This window comes from Manihot esculenta, chromosome 6 (genome assembly GCF_001659605.2).
Source record: "Manihot esculenta cultivar AM560-2 chromosome 6, M.esculenta_v8, whole genome shotgun sequence".
NCBI classification, from domain to species: Eukaryota; Viridiplantae; Streptophyta; class Magnoliopsida; order Malpighiales; family Euphorbiaceae; genus Manihot; species Manihot esculenta.
The window spans coordinates 22,124,500-22,147,975 of record NC_035166.2 but is presented as its reverse complement, the minus strand read 5'-3'; the positions used below and the strand labels follow the sequence as shown (position 1 = coordinate 22,147,975).

General features: G+C 34.7%; 1 protein-coding gene across 1 annotated transcript; it reads left to right on the top strand.

Moving 5' to 3' along the window:
• Positions 1-3,334: 3,334 nt before the first annotated feature.
• LOC110617408 (chaperone protein ClpB1) lies at positions 3,335-7,579 on the top strand. Its single transcript, XM_021760159.2, has 7 exons — positions 3,335-3,490; positions 4,112-5,292; positions 5,403-5,584; positions 5,707-6,329; positions 6,414-6,693; positions 6,789-6,986; positions 7,077-7,579. The coding sequence occupies exons 2-7, from the start codon at positions 4,143-4,145 to the stop codon at positions 7,374-7,376; spliced, it is 2,733 nt and encodes a 910-aa protein (XP_021615851.1). The 5' UTR covers positions 3,335-3,490; positions 4,112-4,142; the 3' UTR covers positions 7,377-7,579.
• Positions 7,580-23,476: the final 15,897 nt, after the last annotated feature.

Below are 23,476 nucleotides of genomic sequence, written 5' to 3'. Positions count from 1 at the left end.
TTTCATGTTGGGAAATTGCAGAAAGTTACCTAATTATATGAATTACGTACACACTTGATTGTTTTCAGAAGTAAAATTCGAATCTTGTGTTTGACAAGTGAACTAGTCAAACGTTTAACAAAAACTTTAACAGAATTAGTTCAGTTTGGGTTGCATTTCTTTTTTACCTTGGTTAATAGAATAGTTTCGTCGTTTCATCTGAGTTCTAATAATTTCTATCTTTAATACATTAAGAAAATGCTAAGTGTCCCTTAATTCGTACTCGGCTAGAAATCACATTTTAAACTTGTCCGAAGATATTTTTATTCACCAGACGAGCTATAGAATGTGATCATTATTAGCAATTGGATAGACTATTTTCTTGTCGGCAATAGAAGACTCCAGAAGGTTGGAGATCTTGCCTAAATCGGCAACGTTTTGTTAGTCCATCGCTATCGTCAATTCCTGCTCCCTCATGTCGATGGACTTTCCATCCACAGCGACTCATCTATCTTCTAGAGAAGGTGCCCGTGTCCCCATGGTGGTTCACAACATCAGCTCCAAGCCTCCAATGACCGTGATGAAACTGAAAGCAACAAATTGAAGAAGAGAAAGTGAAACTTAGAAGCGGCTTTCAATAACCTAGATGGAAGATCGGCATTTTGCTTAGACGAGAAGGAAATAAATTCAAAAAGCAAACTTATTTTTTGAATAGTAAAATTCTAATTTTACCTTGTAAGTATTTAAAAAAAATTAAGGGTACTTTTATCATTTTAAACTCTTTTCTCTCCCTTTGTAGAATTTAAATTTATTTATTTTTTATCCTTCTTTCTATTTTTTTCTCATTTAAATATAAATTAAATTGAAAAAAAAAAAGTTTTTTAAAATTTTTCTCACTCGTGTTTACTTTCAGGTCCTCCAAGAAAGCGCAAAAGCCGCATGCATCTGAATCGGAAAAAACAGAAACCTTAATGGATTTGAAGGTTAAGCATTGGGTTTTTACTTATAATTTGTGTGCAAGTGTCTGAATCAAAGGCTCTCAAATTAACCGCAACGATATTTATCCTTTTTTATTTAATTGCTTTATAAATTGAGAGAGTAGCAGAAGAGATAATTAGAAGAATTAGCAAAAAAATTGGTAGCATTACCTTTTTCTCTCTCTCATTTAATTAAGCTTATAATAGAAAATGAATTGAAATTATATCAAAGGACTAAAGTTAACAAAAAATTAAGAATACTTTACAAATTTTTTAAAATATAAGACTTTGCTCACAAATTTATAATATACAGAAATTAAATTATAAATACTATTTAAATAGTTAATTTCGGTTTAGAAATTTAAATTTGAAGATAAAATTGTTAGAATAATATATTTAAATATTAAATACTTCTAAAAAGAATAAAAACAATAATTTTGATGTGAATAATAATTTTATTATTTAAATTAATTTAAAATTAAAAAATTTTAAATTTTGGGATATTTATAAATACTAAAAATAAAAAATTTTGAGATGAAATAATTAAAAAACACATTGAAATATTAAATTAGACATTATAAATTAATAGATAATAAGTGGTTTTTTAATTATTAATAATTAAATTTAAATTTTAAATTAAATATTAAATAATTTTTGAAAAAATAATATAAACTCGTCGATAGCTTTATCATTTAATTTTTAATTTTTAAAATGGGTGACATAATTTAAACTATTTTAGAGTTTCTTAAAAAAATTTAAAGGATATATACAAATATAATAAGATTATAATTTTGTAAAATATAATATTTCTAAATTAGATGATAAATATATTATTTAAATTAATTTTAAAATTTATTAGTACATTTTAAAATGATATTACAAAAATATAACAAAATTAAATTATTTATACAGTAATTTAATTAATTTTTACTGTTTATTTTTCTAATTACATCTTAATTATTTTAATCATTTAACTATTAAATTTTCAACAATAATTATTATTATTATTTATAATAAAATATAATTTCATTATAATTAAGATATTATAATAAAATTTTCTTCTATTTATTTTTTTATAATAAACAATGCTTTAAAATAAATTATTTGTTCTTTTATTATAATACTAAAATGGTAAGTATAACTATTACTGTCTAAAATTTATTAAAAACTTTCATACACTTTTTTATAATACTTATTTAGAGAAATAATTTATTGAAATTACAAATTAATTTATAATTCATCATAATTTAATATACCATAATTAAATTTAATATATGTTAAATTTCAATGTAATTTATATCGTATTTAATTTATTTTAAATCATTAGATATATTCTGAAAAAAATTGAATATATATAATTTATAAAACTATTTTTTTTATAACTATGTTGGAAAGAAATAATATTATTTATATTAGAATAATATTATTAGATTGAAGTAAAATTATAGTATTAATTTGATTGAATTTAAAATTTTAATGAAATTTTAAAGTTAATTTCCAATAAAATTAATTTAATTAATTAAATAATATATGTTCATGTAATTAGTTAAAAAATAATAATTTTAATTGAATGAATATAAAAGTGTAATGTAATTAATTTTGATTAAAAGTGTATTATATTTCATAAATTTGATATAAAACAAGAATAAAAATTAAAGTATATACATATATATATTTTCTCTTTTGACAAAAATCGAAGTATAATTTCTTTTAAGAAAGGTTTTACTTTGGACACGTCAGAATATGGGTGAGCAGTATTCGGTTTAAATCGAAAAAATTGATCGAATCAAATTGATTTAAAAATTTAGTTTGATTTTTTATATATTTTAGTTCGGTTTGCTTTTTAATTTTAGAAATTTTAGTTATTTCGGTTCGGTTTGGTTTTTATCAGAAAAAAACTGAAAAAACCAAACCGAACCGATTAGTAATAATAATATATTTTTTCAATAATATTGAGAAATTAAATCATATTAAAATTAAAATATTTTAATTAAATTTTAAAATATTAAAAATAAAGTGTAAAAAATAAAAAAAATTATTAAAAATCAAAACCGATCAAATCGAAATGAATCGAACCGAATCAGACCGGTTCGGTTCGATTCGGTTTATATATTCCAAATATTAAAGATGTAAATTTAATTGAAATAATGCTAGTATGGGCATCCACACCTTCACCACATTGTTTAATCCAATGAGAATAAAGAAAAATTGGAAAAGAAAAATTTTTAAAAGAACAATACCAGAAGTAACTATTGCTAATTGGCTAATTTTGGGCAAGTCTAGGAGGTTCTGCTTGCACCAAACCACAAGTGTCTAGTAGATTCTAGCGCCACGTATCTAGTTCCTTCCAGATGTCTCGCTTTCTCTCATATAAAGTGTGCTCTCCCTGCCTCACTCTGCAATCAAATCCAACAAAGAAGCGAAGCCAATTCTCTAAATATTTGATACTGCTAACGCTCTCGGTTTGAAATCCAAGCATTTCTCTCTGCAATCAGTTTCGTTTCAAGTCGTTTTGTTTTTGATACAAAGCTGAGGTTAGAACTCAATCCATCTGTCTTTCTTTTTGCTTTACTAGTTTTTTGGATTCTATTATGTGTTTTGGTCTCTGAATCTTTCTCTTTTGTGAGTTTTCTCTAAGTTCACGAGTGATCGGCTTTGTTGGTTTATGTTGGGTAGTATACTTCATTGGTGTTTGCTGAGTTTCTACTGGCTGTGTTAATGGTTCTCTGTTCATCTGCCATTTGCGTTGTTGTTTTACCTTCTTGTATGTGCTCTGTTTCTGTTTTAGGCGCTGTCCAGAGGAATGGGTTGTTGATTTTTTAATATTGTCTATTTTACTATTCTGGTATTTCATAACATTTGTGATTGTCACGCACTGTTTGGCACACTTGAGGAAAAGAAAACGAAAGAAATTTAGTAAGGGATAAGAAAAGAGATGACTAGAAATTTGAATTTTCCTTTTATTTTTTGGATTTTTTACCTGTACATGGAAAAAATCATAAGCTGGAAACTGGTATTGACTTTGAAAAATGGTTAGTGGAGTATCTCCCCCTTAGTTCCTTTCTTTTTCTTTCTCTTTACCTTTCTCATCTAAGTGCTCGAACAAAAGAAATGCTTTTGAGTATGTGGTGTCTTATTAATGATTTCTGTAACAGATATTTGTTAGGTAGTGAAAACTCTTAAGAAATGGATCCGGGAAAATTTACCCATAAGACGAATGAGGCTCTTGCTTCGGCTCATGAGCTGGCAATCAGTGCTGGCCATGCCCAGATAACACCTCTGCATCTTGCTGTTGCTCTGATTTCGGACCCTGGTGCAATCTTTAGCCAGGCAATCTCCAATGCTGGTGGTGAATCTGCCTCGCAGGCAGCACAAAGAGTATTCAATAATGCCATGAAAAAGCTTCCATCTCAGTCTCCTCCTCCTGATGAAGTTCCACCAAGTACTAGTCTTATTAAAGTGATAAGGCGTGCCCAAGCATCACAAAAGGCACAAGGTGACTCCCATTTAGCAGTTGATCAGCTCATCTTAGGTCTCCTTGAGGATTCCCAAATTGGGGACTTGTTAAAAGAATCGGGAATAGCTGCTGCAAAAGTAAAATCTGAGGTTCAGAAACTTCGGGGAAAAGAAGGGAGAAAGGTGGAGAGTGCTTCTGGAGATAGTACATTTCAAGCCTTGAAGACTTATGGGAGAGATCTTGTGGAACAAGCTGGAAAGCTTGACCCTGTCATTGGAAGAGATGAAGAGATAAGGAGAGTTGTTAGGATTTTATCACGGAGAACCAAGAATAATCCAGTTCTTATTGGCGAGCCTGGAGTTGGTAAAACTGCTGTTGTTGAAGGTTTGGCTCAAAGGATCGTGAGAGGAGACGTGCCAAATAACCTTGCTGATGTGAGGCTTATTGCATTGGATATGGGTGCTTTAGTTGCTGGTGCAAAATATAGAGGAGAATTTGAGGAGCGATTGAAGGCTGTATTGAAGGAAGTGGAAGAGGCTGAAGGGAAAGTGATACTATTTATTGATGAAATACATCTTGTTCTTGGAGCTGGTCGAACAGAGGGGTCTATGGATGCTGCTAACCTTTTCAAGCCCATGCTTGCTAGAGGGCAGCTCAGGTGCATTGGTGCAACAACACTAGAAGAATACAGGAAGTATGTGGAGAAAGATGCTGCATTTGAGAGAAGGTTCCAGCAAGTTTACGTTGCAGAACCTAGTGTTAACGACACAATCAACATTCTTCGAGGTTTGAAAGAGAAGTATGAGGGTCACCATGGTGTTCGAATTCTAGATCGAGCTCTCGTAGTTGCTGCACAGTTGTCAAGTCGATACATTACTGGTATGCATTAACTGCAACTGAGTTTCATTGTGTAGAATAATGCATTAACTGCAAAAGTATCTTCGAAAAGAGCTAGGTTGTAATATGCATGTGTTTTTTTTATTTTTCAGGCCGTCATCTGCCTGATAAGGCAATTGATTTAGTTGATGAAGCCTGTGCAAATGTAAGAGTCCAACTTGACAGTCAACCTGAAGAAATTGATAATCTGGAAAGGAAGAAAATCCAACTTGAAGTGGAACTCCATGCGCTTGAGAAGGAGAAGGACAAAGTTAGCAAAGCTCGACTTGCTGAGGTAGCTGGCTTCTCTTTAACAAAATTTGGAATTTTTTTTTTTGTTGTCTCTTCTTACGCTGATTATTGCGTATTCTACCTTCTCTTTTCTGTAAATCCAACTTTTTGTATGATGCATTTCAGGTGGTAAAAGAACTTGATGACTTGAGAGACAAGCTTCAACCTCTGATGATGAAATACAAAAAAGAGAAGGAGAGGATAGATGAAATCAGGCGTCTCAAGCAGAAGAAAGAGGAGATACAGTTTGCAATACAAGAGGCAGAAAGAAGATATGATTTAGCTAGAGTTGCTGATTTGCGATATGGGGCATTGGAGGAAGTTGATGCTGGCATAGCTCGGCTTGAAGGAAGCACAGATGAGAACTTGATGCTGACAGAGACAGTTAAACCAGAACATATCGCTGAAGTTGTGAGCCGATGGACTGGCATTCCTGTTACAAGGCTTGGTCAAAATGAGAAAGAGAGGCTAATTGGGCTTGCAGAGAGGTTGCATCAAAGAGTGGTGGGGCAAGACCAGGCAGTTGATGCTGTTGCAGAGGCTGTGCTTAGATCAAGGGCTGGCTTGGGAAGGCCACAGCAACCAACTGGTTCATTCCTTTTCTTGGGTCCAACTGGTGTTGGTAAAACTGAGCTTGCTAAGGCCTTAGCTGAACAACTTTTTGACGATGAGAATCAGTTGGTGAGAATTGACATGTCCGAGTATATGGAGCAACACTCTGTCGCTCGACTAATTGGTGCTCCTCCTGGGTAAGTGTTAATGTGCTTTAATTCCACTGTATTTGCAAGTTTAGGTTACCGTAATAGTATCTCACGTTTGTGTTCATATTCCAGGTATGTGGGACATGAGGAAGGTGGGCAGCTTACGGAGGCTGTGAGACGAAGACCTTACAGTGTTGTCCTGTTTGATGAAGTGGAAAAAGCTCACCTTTCTGTGTTTAATACTCTCCTACAAGTTCTGGATGATGGACGGCTGACTGATGGCCAAGGTCGCACTGTAGACTTTAGGAACACAGTAATTATAATGACTTCCAACCTCGGAGCAGAGCATCTGCTATCGGGATTGATGGGCAAATGTTCAATGCAAGTCGCTCGAGATCGTGTTATGCAAGAGGTAAGCTGAATTGCCTCGTCTCTTTATGTGTTTAATAGTGAATCTCAAGTTGCCAGTATATTAAATTGCTCGTATCTGTATTGTTATTTTGACAGGTGAGGAGGCATTTCAGGCCAGAGTTGCTAAATCGGCTTGATGAGATTGTGGTGTTTGACCCACTTTCTCATGACCAATTGATAAAAGTTGCCAGGTTACAAATGAAGGATGTAGCAGTCCGTCTTGCTGAGAGGGGAATTGCATTGGCAGTGACTGATGCTGCATTAGATTACATATTAGCAGAGAGTTATGATCCTGTAAGTATTATTAACATTATCTAAAGGCTAATGCTTCCAGTGTTATCTGCTTGGAAAAGATGGTAACAGTATCCCCTCCTCTTGTTGCAGGTATATGGTGCTCGACCAATCAGAAGATGGCTTGAGAAGAAGGTGGTTACAGAGCTGTCAAGAATGCTCGTAAGAGAGGAGATTGATGAAAATTCAACCGTCTACATAGATGCAGGGTCAAAAGGAAATGACTTGGTTTATACAGTGGAAAAGAATGGAGGACTGGTTAATGCAGCCACAGGACAGAAGGCAGAGGTGTTGATTCAGATACCTAGTGTCCCAAGGAATGATGCAGCACAGGCAGTAAAGAAGATGAAGATTGAAGAAATCATCGACGATGATGAAGAGATGATGGAGTAAATGACAATCGGGGATCGTACAAAAAATAAGTTGTTTTTTTGCTGTATTATCTTCGTCTAGAGACGTTAGTAAGGTAGGGGGAAGATTCCCTCTGCTGTTTAATAGCAAGTGTTAATTACTGGTGGATCTGTGTTCTGATTTTGAACCCTGAATGTAAATGTGAACGTATTTGAACATATTTTTTCCAATTTTTTCTTTTTCAAGTTTTATGTCCCAATTTAATTGACTTTTAATTGTCCTTTGTATTCAAACTGGAACTTAATTCAAGAATCAAGACAACGTTTTGTTTGGATAGAAATCAAAAAGAAAATCGAACAGTTGGCCAAATGTATTTCCTTCCATAAAAGCATGCCTCGTTTAGTTCCATTTCTAAACCTTGGCTTCCTGGGAGCCAAAATTTGAAAGAACTTGGGGGATTGGAGTTTGAATGCCAAAGTTGCTCGCGGTTCAACTGGCATAGCATGTCTCAGAAATCGAATTGCGCAAATTGATTGTCAAATTCTTTATTTTATGAGTTTCAAATTTAAAATCGAAGTGTATGCGAGAGGCAGATATCATTTGAAGGGGACAAAGATTACAAGACTGGGCTTGATCATATAAAGGAATAATTTCAGCTAAATCTGTACATATGCGCGAGTTAAAAACTAAAATATGCCTTGCAATATTTGAATTTAATTTAATAAATATATTAACATTTTTATGTGACATTTTTCTAAAAATTTACCATTTAATTTGATAGTATTTTAAAAATTTTCAAGTGGGATATTAAGGGATTGAACATCAATACAATATAAAAAAGGTTCAAAAACCTCCAAATGCTCAAATAATGCAAGAAATCAAATTATATCTATTATATTATATATTTATTTAAATCAAATGATGCACATTTTCATCAAAATATTTTGAAAATTAATAATTCTTATTGACTTGTATTTATATAAAAGATTAAAGAAGTATAGAAGTAAATTTTTTTTCCATGGAACTAACAGAAATAATACTATTCAATATCTTACATTATTTTCTCAAACTACATAACATTTGAACACACAAAAAAAAATTTGAATTCTATATAAGGATGTGTCGTGTTGAATTTCATATTTAGTTATATAAATAAAATTTCAAATTTAAGTAATACATGTTTAATTATATCAAACTATTGTCAGAGATGAATGAAAAAAAGAAATGCTTACAATAATCATTTTAGATTCAGATGGTCTAATTAATTAAAAAAATAATAATCAATATAATAAATACTTTTCAATTAATATATTTCATCTATTTCATAATTTTTATTCATTTTATTTTTTATATATATTAAAAAAATTTATTTATTATATTTATTTTAAATATATTAAATATTAAAAATATTATAATATAAAAATAATAATAAAAAAATATGAACAAAAGGAATAATAAAGAATGTAAAACAATCAATTTTGAGAATGACCGTAACCAGTATAAGAATATAAAATAATCAGTTTTGAGAGTGAACGTAACCAGTATTTTTCATAGAGAAAAAGTTGATTTACTATTTATTCATCCTATGATATAATTATTCTAGACTTTTTGCCATTCATTCCTGTTATAAAATTAAACTCTCAAACCAAAACGGGCTAAGGCTAGCACTATACCTAACAAGGTGTATTAAAAGTACGCGTGCTGCATATTAAAAATGGGGTAAATTTTAAAATATGGCTCTTGGTATATAATAAAAAAAAAAATTCTGTTTAATTCACCATTAATCAATCATCAATTGAAACAATTAACTTAAATTATTCTAAATTTTTTTCCAACTAATATTATCCTCAAATTAATAATTATTTTGACAATTATAACATCCCACCAAAGCAGGATGGAAAATAAATTAATATTTTTATTTAATTATTATGATTTTTTTATAACTCTAAGTTTTAATTAAATTAATATTTTTATTTTAAATGTTTAATGAGTTAATATAAAATTATATAAATATGAATATGTATTTAATCTTATATTTATTTACAAAATTAGAAACATGGATTAAAAGTGTAAAAAATGGAATATTTTTAGGTATATTCCCTTTTCTTTTTGTAGTACTGAAGCACTTGTTTGTTAGACCAGAAACATTTTTACGTTTATGCCCTTGCGGCCTCACCTTATTTATTTTTTTACCAAAAAAAAAATCCATATTTTTTTAACTTATTTTTTTTATTTACTTCACAGTTGGCTTCTATTATAGCTATGTTGGTTGGTTGTGATTCACGTCAGAAAAAGTAGTTGGGTCATAAATGTATCTAGTTAGGTTTGCTTTCACTTTTTCTTTTTATTTTTACTTGTTTAATTATAGGTTATTTGTTTTATTATATTAGTTTATTTTTAATATATTATTTTAATTATATTAACAATTTAAAATTAAATAACTCAATATTATTAAATATAATAATTTTATTTTCAATATATATAAACTAAAAATGTGTTAAAAATTATTATTTTTGAAAAAATAATAATTTACATTTTGAGTGGAATAAATTAAAAAAAATGTATATTCAATGTAAAACTAGTTCTTAAATAAGGGGGTAGTAGCCGGCCCGATTTTGATTTGAAATTGACTGTTACAGCCAAACCGGGTCATAGATGAAAACGACTTGGCTATTTGTCACTTATATGAATTATAGGAGTTGATGGCCCACATAATTAATAATAATAAAATATATAAATAATTTTATTCGGATAAATTGATTTTTTTTACTCTAAAAAAAAAACTTTACGCACTTTTTTGATAATTTGTTAGGATAATTTTCAGATAAATGCAGAGATTTTATTTATTTATTTTTTAATAAAAAACGTATTTTCATGTATTTCGTGACCAGATAAATTTTTCTCAAATTGTTATATGAATTAACTGAGAATAATAATATTTTAATTATTTCACATATTTATTAACCGTTTGAGTAAATAGTAGAATTAAATAGTTAATATTTTAAAAATACAAAACTTAGAGATGTGTTGACAGTAGAGGACTACGTGTTAGTTTCATTTACCACGAAACTAAACAATAAAATTTCATATATATTATTATATTTAAATAGATAAAATTAAATAATGGAACTCTCCTTGTCTTCGAAAGGACAAAAGCAGTGGTACATCTGCAATGAGGGTGAAAGGACGCGATGGCTCCATTAATGCCCAAAAGTATTTTCATGGAAAGATAAAAAGCCAGTATTTACCTCGTCAAATATTTAAATTTTTAATAAATTAACATAATATTTACGTTTAAAATGTATTTTGTTTAAATGTAATTTTAATAAAAAAATTAAGATATGAGAGTTTAAATAGAATATTTTAATATTTTTAAATATAAACTAATTCCATAATATTAATTTATATTTAATAATAATTAAATAATATATTTAATTTTAAAAATAATAATCTAAATAATTTCCCATAAAATTTTTTTATTATTTTGTAATTCAATATTCTCGCTTTTTTCTCATTTTTAAACTTAATTTCTTCTTTTCTTTTACTCATAAAAAACGATCTATGTCAATTAACTATTAATGAAGAAAAAGATGTTGTCCTACATTAAGAGTTTCATAGATATTTCGATTGTCACTAATGATTTCTGTATGGTAGAAATATTTCTCACATACAATCCAATGAATTTTCTTCATTATTTAGCAGATTTATGATATTTTTTAGATGAATATTTATTATAAAATTAGAGGTAAAAAATATTTATTTTGATTTTTTTAATAATATTGATTTTGAAAATATAGGAAATTGAGGCCATTGATTATATACTCAATTCCTGCTTGTTTGGAAAGAGATACAAGGTAATGAAAATTCTCTCTATATCCCTCTAATTCATTCTGATTTTTGGATTATGATTAAAGACCTCAATTCTGATTATTATAACGAGACATTGGCTAAATTAATCGAGAATTTTGTTGGCCACTATAAATAGTATGATATGAAAAATATTTCGGTTATGTCGCTGGATCCTATGAGAGTTAAAATTTGTTTGGACATTCGACAACTTTTGAAATGGCGAAAGAAGTTTGTTGGAGATATGATATTGTATTTACTGTAAAGTTTTAATACAAAAAGTTTACTATTTTTCGCTATCTATATGGAAAACTGAATCATGTGAATACTTTCTGTAACTTGCGGTTGAGATTGAAAAAATAAGATATTAAATTTAGTTGGGTGATTTTCTTAGAGCATCTGTTCGTCGGAATTAGAGACCGACAAGTATGTGACTGTGTGATTCCGACAATTTTACTCCGCCGATCAAAATTGGCATCAACTAATAATTTTGAAAACACTAATTTAGCAATATATAATAGGCAATTCTCTTTCTTTGGTAAAAGTTATAATAATATTCTAATCGCTAATATTTTGACTTCGAAAATCTTTTAGGTATAATTATTTCTCAGTTTCAGATGATATCTCTCTTTATTTTATAATAAAATTTTATTAATATGCTATGTGGTTTTACTTTAAAAAAATTTATTAATGAATTAAATATTTATAATTTTAAAATTATATATATCGAATAATTGTGTCTAAAATTTAAAAAATTAAATAATTATATGATTTAAAATTATAAAAATTAGATAATGCGTTTTGTAGTTATATGAATTAACTGAAAATAATAATATTTTAATTATTTCACATATTTATTAACCGTTTGAGTAAATAGTAAAATTAAATAGTTAATATTTAAAAAATACAAAACTTAGAAATGTATTGAAAGTAGAGGACTACGTGTTAGTTTCATTTACCACGAAACTAAACAATTAATTCCATATACATTATTATATTTAAATAGATAAAATTAAATAATGGGACTCTCCTGGTCTTCAGAAAGGACAAAAGCAGTGGTACATCTGCAATGAGGGTGAAAGGACGCGATGGCTCCATTAATCCCCAAAAGTATTTTCATGGAAAGAAAAAAAAGCCAGTATTTACCTCGTCAAATATTTAAATTTTTAATAAATTAATATAATATTTACGTTTAAAATGTATTTTGTTTAAATGTAATTTTAATAAAAAAATTAAGATATGAGAGTTTAAATAGAATATTTTAATATTTTTAAATATAAACTAATTCTATAATATTAATTTATATTTAACAATAATTAAATAATAATCTAAATAATTTTTGAGAAAAATTTTTTGAAAATTTTTTTTAACTCGATATTCTCGCTTTTTTCTATTTTTAAACTTAATTTCTTCTTTTTCTTTGCTCATAAAAGACGATCTGCGTCAATTAACTATTAACGAAAAAAAATGTTGTTGTCCCATATTAAGAGTTTCAAAGATATTTCGATTATTACTAATGATTTCGTATGGTAGAGATGTTTCTCAGATACAATCCAATGAATATTCAGAATATATAAATCTTTTTGGCAGATTTATAACATTTTTTAGAGGGTATTTATTATGGAATTAGAGGTAAAAAATATCTGTTTCGGTTTTTTAATAATATTGATTTTGAAAATATAGGAAATTGGGACCTTTGGTTATATACTCGATTTCTACTTGTTTGAAAGGAGATACAATGTAATGAAAATTCTCTCCATATCCTTCTAACTCATTCTCATTTTTGGATTCTGATTAAAGTCCTCCCTTCTGGTGATTATAACGAGACATTGACTAAATTGGACAGGAATTTTGTTAGTCACTGTAAAGAGTATAATATGAAAAATATTTCAGTTATGTTACCGGACCCTATGAGAGTTAAAGTTTGTTTGAACATTCGACAATCTTTTGCAAAAGAAGTTTGTTGGAGATATGATATTGTGTTTACTGTAAAATTTTAATACAAAAAAGTTTACTATTTTTCGCTATCTATGTAGAAAACTGGGTCACGTGGAGACTTTTTGTAAATTGCGGTTGAAATTAAAGAAAAAAAATATCAAGTTTGGTTGGGTGATTTCCTCAAAGCATCTGTTCGTCAGAATTAGAGACCGATAAGTATGTGACTGTGTAATTTTGACAATTCTGTTTTGCCGAGATTTGTATCAGAATTGACATCAACTAATAATTTTAAAAATATTAATTTAACAGTATATAACAGGCAATTCTCTTTATTTAATAAAAGTTATAATACTATTTTAGTCGCTAATATTTTAATATGAAAATCTTTTATATATAATTATTTTTTTATTTAAAATAATATCTCTCTTTATTTTATAAAAATTTATTAATGTATAGAGTAGTTTTACTTTAAAAAAATTTAAATAAAGAATTAACGGAGAATTTACTGATATATAAAAAAAGAATGAGAGATATGGCAAGGGCGAGGGCTGGGGTCGAGGAAGGAATCAATTGAAATTTTACTAATTTTCTTACTATTTCTTGCACTTTCTCATTGGTGTGTATTTTAAATGCTTATATATAATATTTTTTTTTTATCTGTATAGCAATATATTACAATAAAAATTACAAAATAAAAATTAACGCTTAAATGAAAAATCAAAATCAAAATTTTATTTAATTGAGAATAATTTAATTACAAAATTTTAAATTTTTATAAAATATTAGAATTATGGCGATTTGATTAATATTTTTATTTAATTTTTTAAAATAAAAAAATGTTTTTTTTTCGTGGGAAAATTACTTCTGTCAGCCAGTTAAATTATTTTCAAAGAGATTTAAACTTTTTACTGTGTTATTATATATAAATAAATAAATACGTCAAATCAAATAATGGATTCTAGGACAATTATATGCAGCAAATGTTCAGAAAGGACAAAAGCAGTAAAGGGCGCAAGGGCTCCATCAATGCCCAAAAGTCTTTTCATAAAAGAAAAATGCAATAATAATAAACTTGATTTTTAGTAATTCCCCTTCTATATTTGAAAGTATTTTCTTAGTTTTTATTAGTAAATTATTGAATACTCTATGTAATGTACATGTATTTTCGTGTGAATAAAAAGTAAATGATGGTAAAAACCAACTTCGCATGAGTCAACATGCACACATGTATTGTGTCACGGTTTCAGATTTTGATACTGATTTAGAACCGTGTGATACTTGATTTGAACTCTTTTCAAGCCAAGTCAGCCAAACTCTCTACACATTCACCTGGATAAAGAAACGTAAAGGTTAGAACCTCATGTCCCATTCTCATAAAAATAAAGAAAATCACAGTTATCATATGAAAATATCATGATCGGATAATTATAGCAATATAAGCACATCAACAAACAACCAAGCACAGAAATTTATTGAATGGGCTACTTATTTTATTCTAGAGGCAAAATAGTCATTACACAATCATATCAACGATCTATTCCCAACTTGCAGACTGAGGAGAACGCCTGCAAGAGAAGAAGGCACAATCCAGGGACTCAACAAGCCTACGGTGGCCAGTCGGGCCCAGCCCTTGCTGGTGGCCAACTAGTCACTCCCCCCTAAAGAGCCTTAAAAACAAGTAGAACTATGGTGGGAGGAGATATCAATATATCTAAGGTGACACTCCCTCCTTAATAAATAAATAAAAAGGAATTACAAGAAATTGACATGACCCTTTTCTTACTACTAATTTCTACTAATTTATCCCATTATTGTTTTTCGAAAATTCTAATATTGGAAAATTACAATTTTGGTCCTTGAAACTCTATGACCATGACACTCCCCCACTTATGGTCGACGTCCTCGTCGAATGAGCATTAATGAAGTCCACAATCTTGTGTGCGTATGCCTGTAGGCTTGACTTCTTCTCCCAACTGGTTTCTTCATCACCAAGGTCATTCCACTTGACAAGGTACTCTTTGTGTGGTGGACGCATGGTGGACTTGACGACTCGTTCCGCTAAGATTTCTTCCACTCCTTGATTGACAGGTGGTGCGCGGGTTACCGCTGGTCGTGATGTTGTGTTACGATTTGCATCAGACTCATCGGCATTATATGGCTTCAATTTGCTGACGTGAAATACTGGGTGGACTGTTATCCACTTTGGAGGTTCAATCCTGTAAGCGGCTGGTCCAATCTTGGCGACTACTGGTATTGGTCCTTTATACTTCCGGACTAATCTCTTGTCACGGTTGCGAAGGAATCTCAGCTGCTCTGGCAATAGCTTCACCATCACCAAGTCACCAACTGTGAACTCCTGCGGGCGCCGGTTCTCATCTGCCCATTTCTTCATATGACTCTTAGCTTTCTCTAACTGAGCGCAGGCAAGCTCCACATTTTGTCTCCACTCCTTACTGAACTGGAATACTTTCGGATTGCGGCCGGAATAAGGCCCATCTACATTATAAGGTGCCAACGGTTGTTGACCTGTCACAATCTCAAAAGAACTTTTGTTAGTAGTAGAGGTCTATAAAGAATTAAAACAAAATTGAGCAACGTCAAGGAGGGAAACCCAATTCTTCTGACTGGCACTAACAAAGTGCCGCAGGTACTCCTCCAACATTCCATTAACTCTTTCCGTTTGTCCGTCTGTCTGAGGATGATAACTTGAGGACATCGCCAGGTTGGTGCCCAACAGCTTGAACAGCTCTGACCAAAATGACCCTGTAAATCTTGCATCACGATCACTAACTATGCTCTTCGGGATCCCCCAGTATTTTACCACATGCTTGAAAAATACTTTAGCAATCTCCTCTGCCGAGCAATATTTTGACACCGGCACGAACGTGGCATATTTGAAAAACCTGTAGACAATCACCAGGATGTGATCAAATTCCCCTACTCGTGGGAGTCCAGCGATAAAGTCAATGGAAACACTTTCCCATGGCCTACTCGGCACTGGTTGTAATACCCGGCTAGACCCCAGCATCGGAATTCTCACTTTCCGGCGGAATCTCCATTGGAATCTGGAATTCGAGGATGTCAGAGTTTCCTAGAAGGGTAAAGAAAGGTTTTCTAAAATGTTTTAAAGTATTTTTAGTGTTTTGATTAAGAAAATTTGAAGTTTTGAAAAGAAAAGACCAAGGAGAGAAATGTAAGGTTCGGCCGCCGAACCTCACTTTCGGCCACCGAAGGTGGCTAACTTTCGTTGCCACCGAAGCCCAAGTTCGGCTTCCGAAGGTGGTAAAGCTGTGGAACTAGCTTTGGCCGCCGAAGGTGGTTGACCGGCCACCTATAAAAGGGCCCCTTATCCGAATTTGAGGTGAGTTTTCTCTCTCTTTTCGGGTATAGGTGAGTTCTTGATCTTCCTTGGTTGATTTCTTGGTTTTCTTCAAAGTTGAGCAAGTTTAAATGGTTTTTATGTTGGTTTTGAAGTTTTTGAGCAAAGAAGCAAAGTTGTGAGGCTTGGAGGTTCTAGATCAGTTTTTCCTTGCATTTTCGAGTTAGACCATAAATCCTCTCGATCTTCAAGAGGTAAGCATGGATCCTCACCTTTCTTGATGTTTTAAGTGAGTTTTGAAGGGTTTTTGCATGGTTTGCATGGATAGGGTTTATGTTGATCATAAGCCATATGTGTGAATATGTGTTATTTTTGGGGTTTGAGCTAGTTCTAAGCCCCTATATGTATGAAGAAGAGTATATGCATGTGTTTAGGAGCTTGGTTGTGAGTTGTGCATGTTTTGGAGAGGTTTTGGAGGCTGGAGACTTCAGGTTGGATCGAGTTCTGCCTTCTTGGAGAACTCATGTTCGGCCGCCGAACCCCTTGAGGAGGTTATTTTGGCTGCCTAAACCCGCCCCCGAAAGTTTGGACTTTCGGCTCTGGAGTGGAGTTTCGACCGCCGAACATGCCGCCGAAGGTTGTGACTTTCGTCTTTGGATAGGACTTTCGGCTGCCGAACCTACCTCCGAAAGTGCCTGACTTTCGGCTCTGGAGGGACCTTCGGCCGCCGAACCTGCCGCCGAAAGTCCCCTGTCCAGCCTTCCTTTGCTTGTTTTTCCATGCATGCTTGAGATATTTTAGGGGGTTTTGGGAGGAATGTTTAGAGTTATGTTAGAGTTTGTTGGTACCTCATTTAAGTCCTCCATTATAAGAGCGGACCTGAGGAACTAAGGAGGCCCTCAGAGTTAGCTGGTTCAGTGGTATTCCAGCGTCTACTAGAGGTGAGTAGAAAAGAACTACGTTTTCAATGAAATGAAATGTTTTAGCATGACTCATGCACCATAAATGCCATGTATATGTTAGGTTGTATGCATTAGTATGCATGACTCATGCACCATCAATGCCATGTTTATATGTTAGGCTGCTACATTAATATTCACGAAGATGATGCAGTGCATAATACTTTGTTGATGTGGATGGATATTAGAGAATCCTTTAGCCCTCAAAGTGATAAAGAAGACCAGGTGTGGCCGTATCGCCCCTGGCACAGAGTTTATGATATGTAGAGGGTTATTGGTGACAAGTCCATCCATGATATGAGTTATTTGTGATGTGATGCATTTCATGGAAGCATGTTTTATTAAATGATTTTATTAGTGTTCTACTCACTGGGCTCTAGTAGCTCACCCCTTTCCTTAACCCCCAGGTTTGCAGGGCCAAAGATAGCAATGAATAGCTACAGGAGAAAAGTTTATGCAATAGCAGTAGTGGACATATATTGTAAAATGATGTATAGTCATGTAATGTCTATGGATGATAGAATTGTGCTTGGCCCTAGAGTTGGTAGATCCTTTTTGTACATGATCTGTATATTATTATGTTTCATAATGATATGTAATGAGAACCAAGCTTAATATATGAAATGATGACCCTGCTAGAGTATTAATGTGGGCTCTAGTATGGGGTTTTATATTACAGAGATAGTGTGCATGCACAGGTTAAGCTTGGTTGTAACAGCCCGGCCCTTTCACCGGCACTGTTACCGTTCACGGCCCAAGGCTATCCCTCGCCTGGCCTCGTGCCACCTCGGGCTTTCCACTGGCGTCGTGAATAGCTTTTAACATCCATTTACCCTCACGGGTTCCTGGCAGGATTTGTCCCCTTGGGTTCTTGCATCGCATCCTTCCCCAAGTGGATTTGGCCCAAATTTCCCTTTGAAAATTAGATCGCCTCCCCCACTACTCGAACCCTTGACCTCCCACTTTAAGGAAATAGTCTGGTGAGAGTGAGTACCAATTGTTCCATGCAAACCTGGGGGATAAGGGGAAAGGGGTGAGCTACTAGAGCCCAGTGAGCAGAATAATAAAGCATTTAAAACACATGCTATCATGTAATGCATCACATCACAACTAATCATATCAAGGATGAACTTGTCACCATTTAGCCCTCTACATATTCCAATCATGCCAGGGGCGTAGTGCAGGCCACACCTGGTCTTTCTCTTATACATAACATAACATACATAACCAATGATGCCGGGGGCGTAGTGCAGGCCACATCCGGTCTTTCTCTTACATAGTGCCAGGGGCGTAGTGCAGGCCATACCTGGACTTCCATATCATATCATCATGTGATAACATCTGAGGGCTAATGGATCATTCAACATTCATCCACATCAACAACATATTATGCAATGCAACATATTCGTGATTTCTAATGCAAACAACCTAAAATATCACATGGCATCCGTGATGCATGATTCATGCTAAGATTTTCATTTATAAAAAGATAAGAGTTTATTCTACTCACCTCTGGCTAGCTCTGACACAGACTGAAGCAGCTGATTCACTGCTGGGGTCCTCGGTTCCTCGGGTCCAAACCTACACAGGTGTACTCAAATGAGGGACCAAACATACATGAACACAACTCTAAACTATTCCCCAAAAACCCCCCTAAAACATCATGAACAACCATAGAAAAACATGCAAAGGAAGGCTGGACAGGGCACTTTCGGTGGCAGGTTCGGCGGCCGAAAGTCCCTCCAGAGCCGAAAGTCAGGCAGGTTCGGCGGCACCTTCGGCGGCCGAAACTCCCAGACAGAGACGAAACTCATGCATGTTCGGCGGCACTTTCGGCGATCTGGATCCTAGCGCCGGTAGCGGTTCGGTTTTCGGGTCGTTACATTGGTAGATGTAAAAGTTCAATTTTTTATGGAAATTGTTGATCATGTATGGGATTTACCAGGTTTATAGAATGTATAGCAGGCTTACTACGGGTTTCGGCGGCCTTAAGCCGATCTGGATCCTAGCGTCGGTAGCGGTCCGGTCTCCAGGTCGTTACACTGGTAATGGCTGTAACAACCCTGCTGATTTCTGTCTGTCCGTCTTATCCTGTTGACACACCAAACAAGTTTTTGTATACTCTTGGACATCATTCGCCATTTTCGGCCAAAAGTACCCCTGCTTTAGAAGTGCTAACGTACGCTGCCACTCTGAATGGCCAGCCCACCTAGTGTCATGATATTCCTTTAATAACAAGCGTCTATGTAATACCCGGCTAGACTCCGGTATCGGAATCCCTACCGTCCGGTGGGACCTCGGATGTCGGAAACCTCTAGAAGGGTAAAACTATGATTTTATGAAATGTTTTCATGTATTTCGTGTTTTTAAGTAAGAAATTTAATGAGTTTTTACATGAAAAGTCTTTGGAGGAAAACCCAGGTTCGGCCGCCGAAAGTCAAGTTCGGCCGCCGAACATGCATGCGTTTTGGAGGCACGTTAGGCCCCCGAAAGCATGAGTGAGGGAAGTCCAGGTTCGGCCGCCGAACCTCATGTTCGGCCGCCGAACATGGCATGCATGCGGAGGCACATTCGGCCCCCGAACGTGGTCTGGCCAGCCACTATAAAAGGGTCCCTTAGCCAAAAACGGGCGAGTTTTTCCCCATTTTCGGCCAAGGTGAGCTTTCCGCCGCCCCTCACCCATTTTTGATGTTCTTCCTCTAAATCTTTCAAGATTTTCACTTGTTTTCCCTTGGTTTTGAAGATTTAAGCTTTTGAAACAAGTTTTGGAGCTTGGAAGTCTTGGAGCTAAATCCCTCCATTTTCCGAGCTAGGGTCGTTCTTCCTCTCGATCTTCAAGAGGTAAGCTTCGATCTATGCTTCTTTTATGTTTTATGCAAGTTGATGGGGTAGAATGCATGTTTAGGCTTGTTGTTAGGTTTATGGGTTTATGTTGTGATTTGAACAATGTATGTTGGAAATGTGTTGTTTGAAGTGTTGTAGTTGGGGTATATTATAGTTTGAGACCCCTAGGTGTGATGTATGATGTGTATGCATGTGTAGAAACAAGTTTATGCAGGTTTTGAGGCGTTTTGGAGGCTGTGGACACAAGGGAGCCAAGTTTCTGCCCTTCGGCAGAAACTCAGGTTCGGCCGCCGAAGTGACTTTCGGCCGCCGAACCCCCTTGTGGAGGCAGTTTCGGCTGCCGAAGCCTGCCCCCGAAACTCAAGTTTCGTCTCTGTCTGGGAGGTTCGGCCGCCGAAAGTGCCGCCGAACCTGCATGACTTTCGGCTGCAGAGGGACTTTCGGCCGCCGAACCTGCCGCCGAAAGTGCCCTGTTCAGCCATTTCTTGCATGTTTCATGTGATGTTTTCAGGATGTTTTAGGGGGTTTTTTGGGGAGTATTTTAGAGTCATGTTCATGTATGTTTGGTCCCTCATTTGAGTCCACCTGTGTAGGTTCGGACCCGAGGAACCGAGACCCCCAGCAGTGAGCCAGCTGCTTCAGAGTCTCTTCAGAGCTAGCCAGAGGTGAGTGGAATAAACTTTAAGTTTTAAAGCAAATTAGTGAAATGTTTTAGCATGATTCACGCATCATGAATGCCATGAGATATATTAGGTTGTTTGCATTAGAATTCACGAATATGTTGCATTGCATACTTTGTTGTTGATGTGGATGAATGTTGAATGATCCATTAGCCCTTGTATGCCATGATAGCCTATGTGAGTCCAGGTGTGCCTGCTACGGCTCTACGCCCCTGGCACTATGACTGATTATGGAAGTCCGGGTGTGCCTGCTACGGCTCTACGCCCCCGGCATGTATAAGTAAGAAAGATAGGGGCTAAATGGTGACAAGTTCATCCTTGTTGTGAAATGTTTGTGTTATGGCGCATACATGAAAGCATGATTTAAATTAAGGTTTTATTATTCTGCTCACTGGGCTCTAGTAGCTCACCCCACTCCCTTTATCCCCAGAGTTGCAGGTACAGGATAGATCAGGAAGTCGGCTAGAGTGAAGTCAAGTCATGTATGTTGTAATAGATAGTAGTGGACATGAACATGATGTAATGAGTACTTATGACCATGTAATGAAATGAATAATTTAATGATGTATTGAGGATTTTAGTAGTGCTTGACCTAGAGGTGTGTGAATCCCCATGATGTACAGAGTGTTTAATGAGTAATGATGTTAATGACCATGATTATCCAAGCTGATATGTATGATGATGATACCCCATTGGAGTATTTGATGAGGACTCCAGTGTGGGGTTTATGTATGATTTTGTGCATGCACAAGTTTTGCTTGGATAAGAGAAAAGAAAAATTTTTACAGATCATGTATATGTTGATATGTATGGGATTCCACAGGTTTACAGGAGGTATGTAGGCTTGCTACGGGTCCCGGCGGCCTTAAGCCGATCTGGATCCTAGCGCCGGTAACGGGTCGGATTTCCGGGTCGTTACAGTCTAAGTCCCCCTGCTTTGGGAACATAGATTTTGTTCCCTCTTGTCATGATCAAGTCCGCTTCTAACCAAAATTGCCTTGTTTTGCCATTGTCTATTAGTTTCCTCAAGGCCATGGCTTGGGGATCCTTTTGTAAGTCTTCCCGAATCCTTTCTTTCAACGTTGTCTCTGCTACGCTCTGCGACAAATGAGCTATCCACTTCAGAGTTGCTATCTCAAGTTTTCTGCTTAAAGCATCGGCCACCCTATTAGAACTTCTTGGGTTGTACACAAACTGAAAATCAAACTCAGATAAATATTCGTGCCACCTTGCTTGCTTAGGTGTTAGTCTCGGCTGAGAAAAGAAATGGCTGACACCCGTGTTGTCTATCTTGACTACAAACTTCGACCCCAATAAGTAATGTGTAATACCCGGCTAGACCCCGGCATCGGAATTCCTATTTTCCGGTGGAATCTCGGATGTCGAAAACCTCTAGAAGGTAAAATATGTTTTTCCAAAATGTTTTTCATGTTTTTGATGGTTAATTTTTAGTTAAAGTTTAAAAGAAAGGAAAAGAAAGAGAATGAAGGAAGAGCCCAGGTTCGGCCGCTGAACCTCATGTTCGGCCGCCAAACATGGGGTGCATGCGGAGGCACGTTAAGCCCCCGAAGGTGGTCTGGCCAGCCACCTATAAAGGGGTCCCTAGTCCAAAATGGGTGAGTTTTTCTCTCCCCATTTTCGGCCAAGGTGAGACTCTGCCATCCCTTGTCGATCTTGAGTCCTTCCTTCAAGTCTCTCATGATTTTTATGAGTTTTTAACTTGGTTTTGAAGATTTACGAGTAAAGAACGAAGTTTTGAAGCTTGGAGACCCGGAGTTCTATTTCTCCCATCTCCGAGTTTGGATCGTCTCCCCTCTCGTTCTTCAAGAGGTAAGAGTAGATCCTACCTTTCTTTTATGTTTTATGAAAGTTTTGAGGGATTTTAGGAAGCTTTGATGCATGGTTAGCTTAGTTGTTAAATGATAGGGTTATGTGAGTTTAATGATGCAATGTATGTTCATTGTTTGATAAAATGTGATGTTGTTGGGGTATAGGCTAGTTTTAAGCCCCTAAATGCTTAAGGATGTGTTTATGCATGTTTAGGAGTGTTGTGTTTGAGTTTGGAAGGTTTGGGAGGCAAAAGTGTGCATGAGAGGCTGAGTTCTCCCGTTCTGGAAGAACTCAGGTTCGGCAGCCGAAGCCATGTTCGGCCGCCGAACCTGCCTGTGGAGGAGTGTTTTGGCTACTGAACCCTGCCCCCGAAAGTTGGACTTTCGGCTCTGAAGGGGAGTTTCAGCCGTCGAAGGTGCCACCGAACATGCATGAGTTTCGGCTCTGGAAGGAACTTTCAGCCGCCGAAGGTGCCACCGAAAGTGGCTGAGTTTCGGCTCTGGAGGGACTTTCGGCCACCGAACCTGCAGCCGAAAGTGCCCTGTTCAACCTTTCTTTGCATTTTTTCTATCAATGTTTTGTGAGGTTTTAGGGGGGTATTTGGGGAGTTGTTTAGAGTCATGTTAGTGTATATTTGGCACCTCATTCGAGTCCACCTGTGTAGGATCGGACTCGAGGAACCGAGGAGCCCAGCAGTGAGATAGATGCTTCAGAGTTAGATCAGAG

Bases quoted from the DNA above. Each gene is read 5' to 3' on its own strand.
- LOC110617408 (XM_021760159.2), top strand. From the start codon at position 4,143: ATGGATCCGGGAAAATTTACCCATAAGACGAATGAGGCTCTTGCTTCG. The intron at 6,694-6,788 runs GTAAGCTGAATT...TTATTTTGACAG, and splicing joins GAGATCGTGTTATGCAAGAG to GTGAGGAGGCATTTCAGGCC. The intron at 6,987-7,076 runs GTAAGTATTATT...CTCTTGTTGCAG, and splicing joins TAGCAGAGAGTTATGATCCT to GTATATGGTGCTCGACCAAT.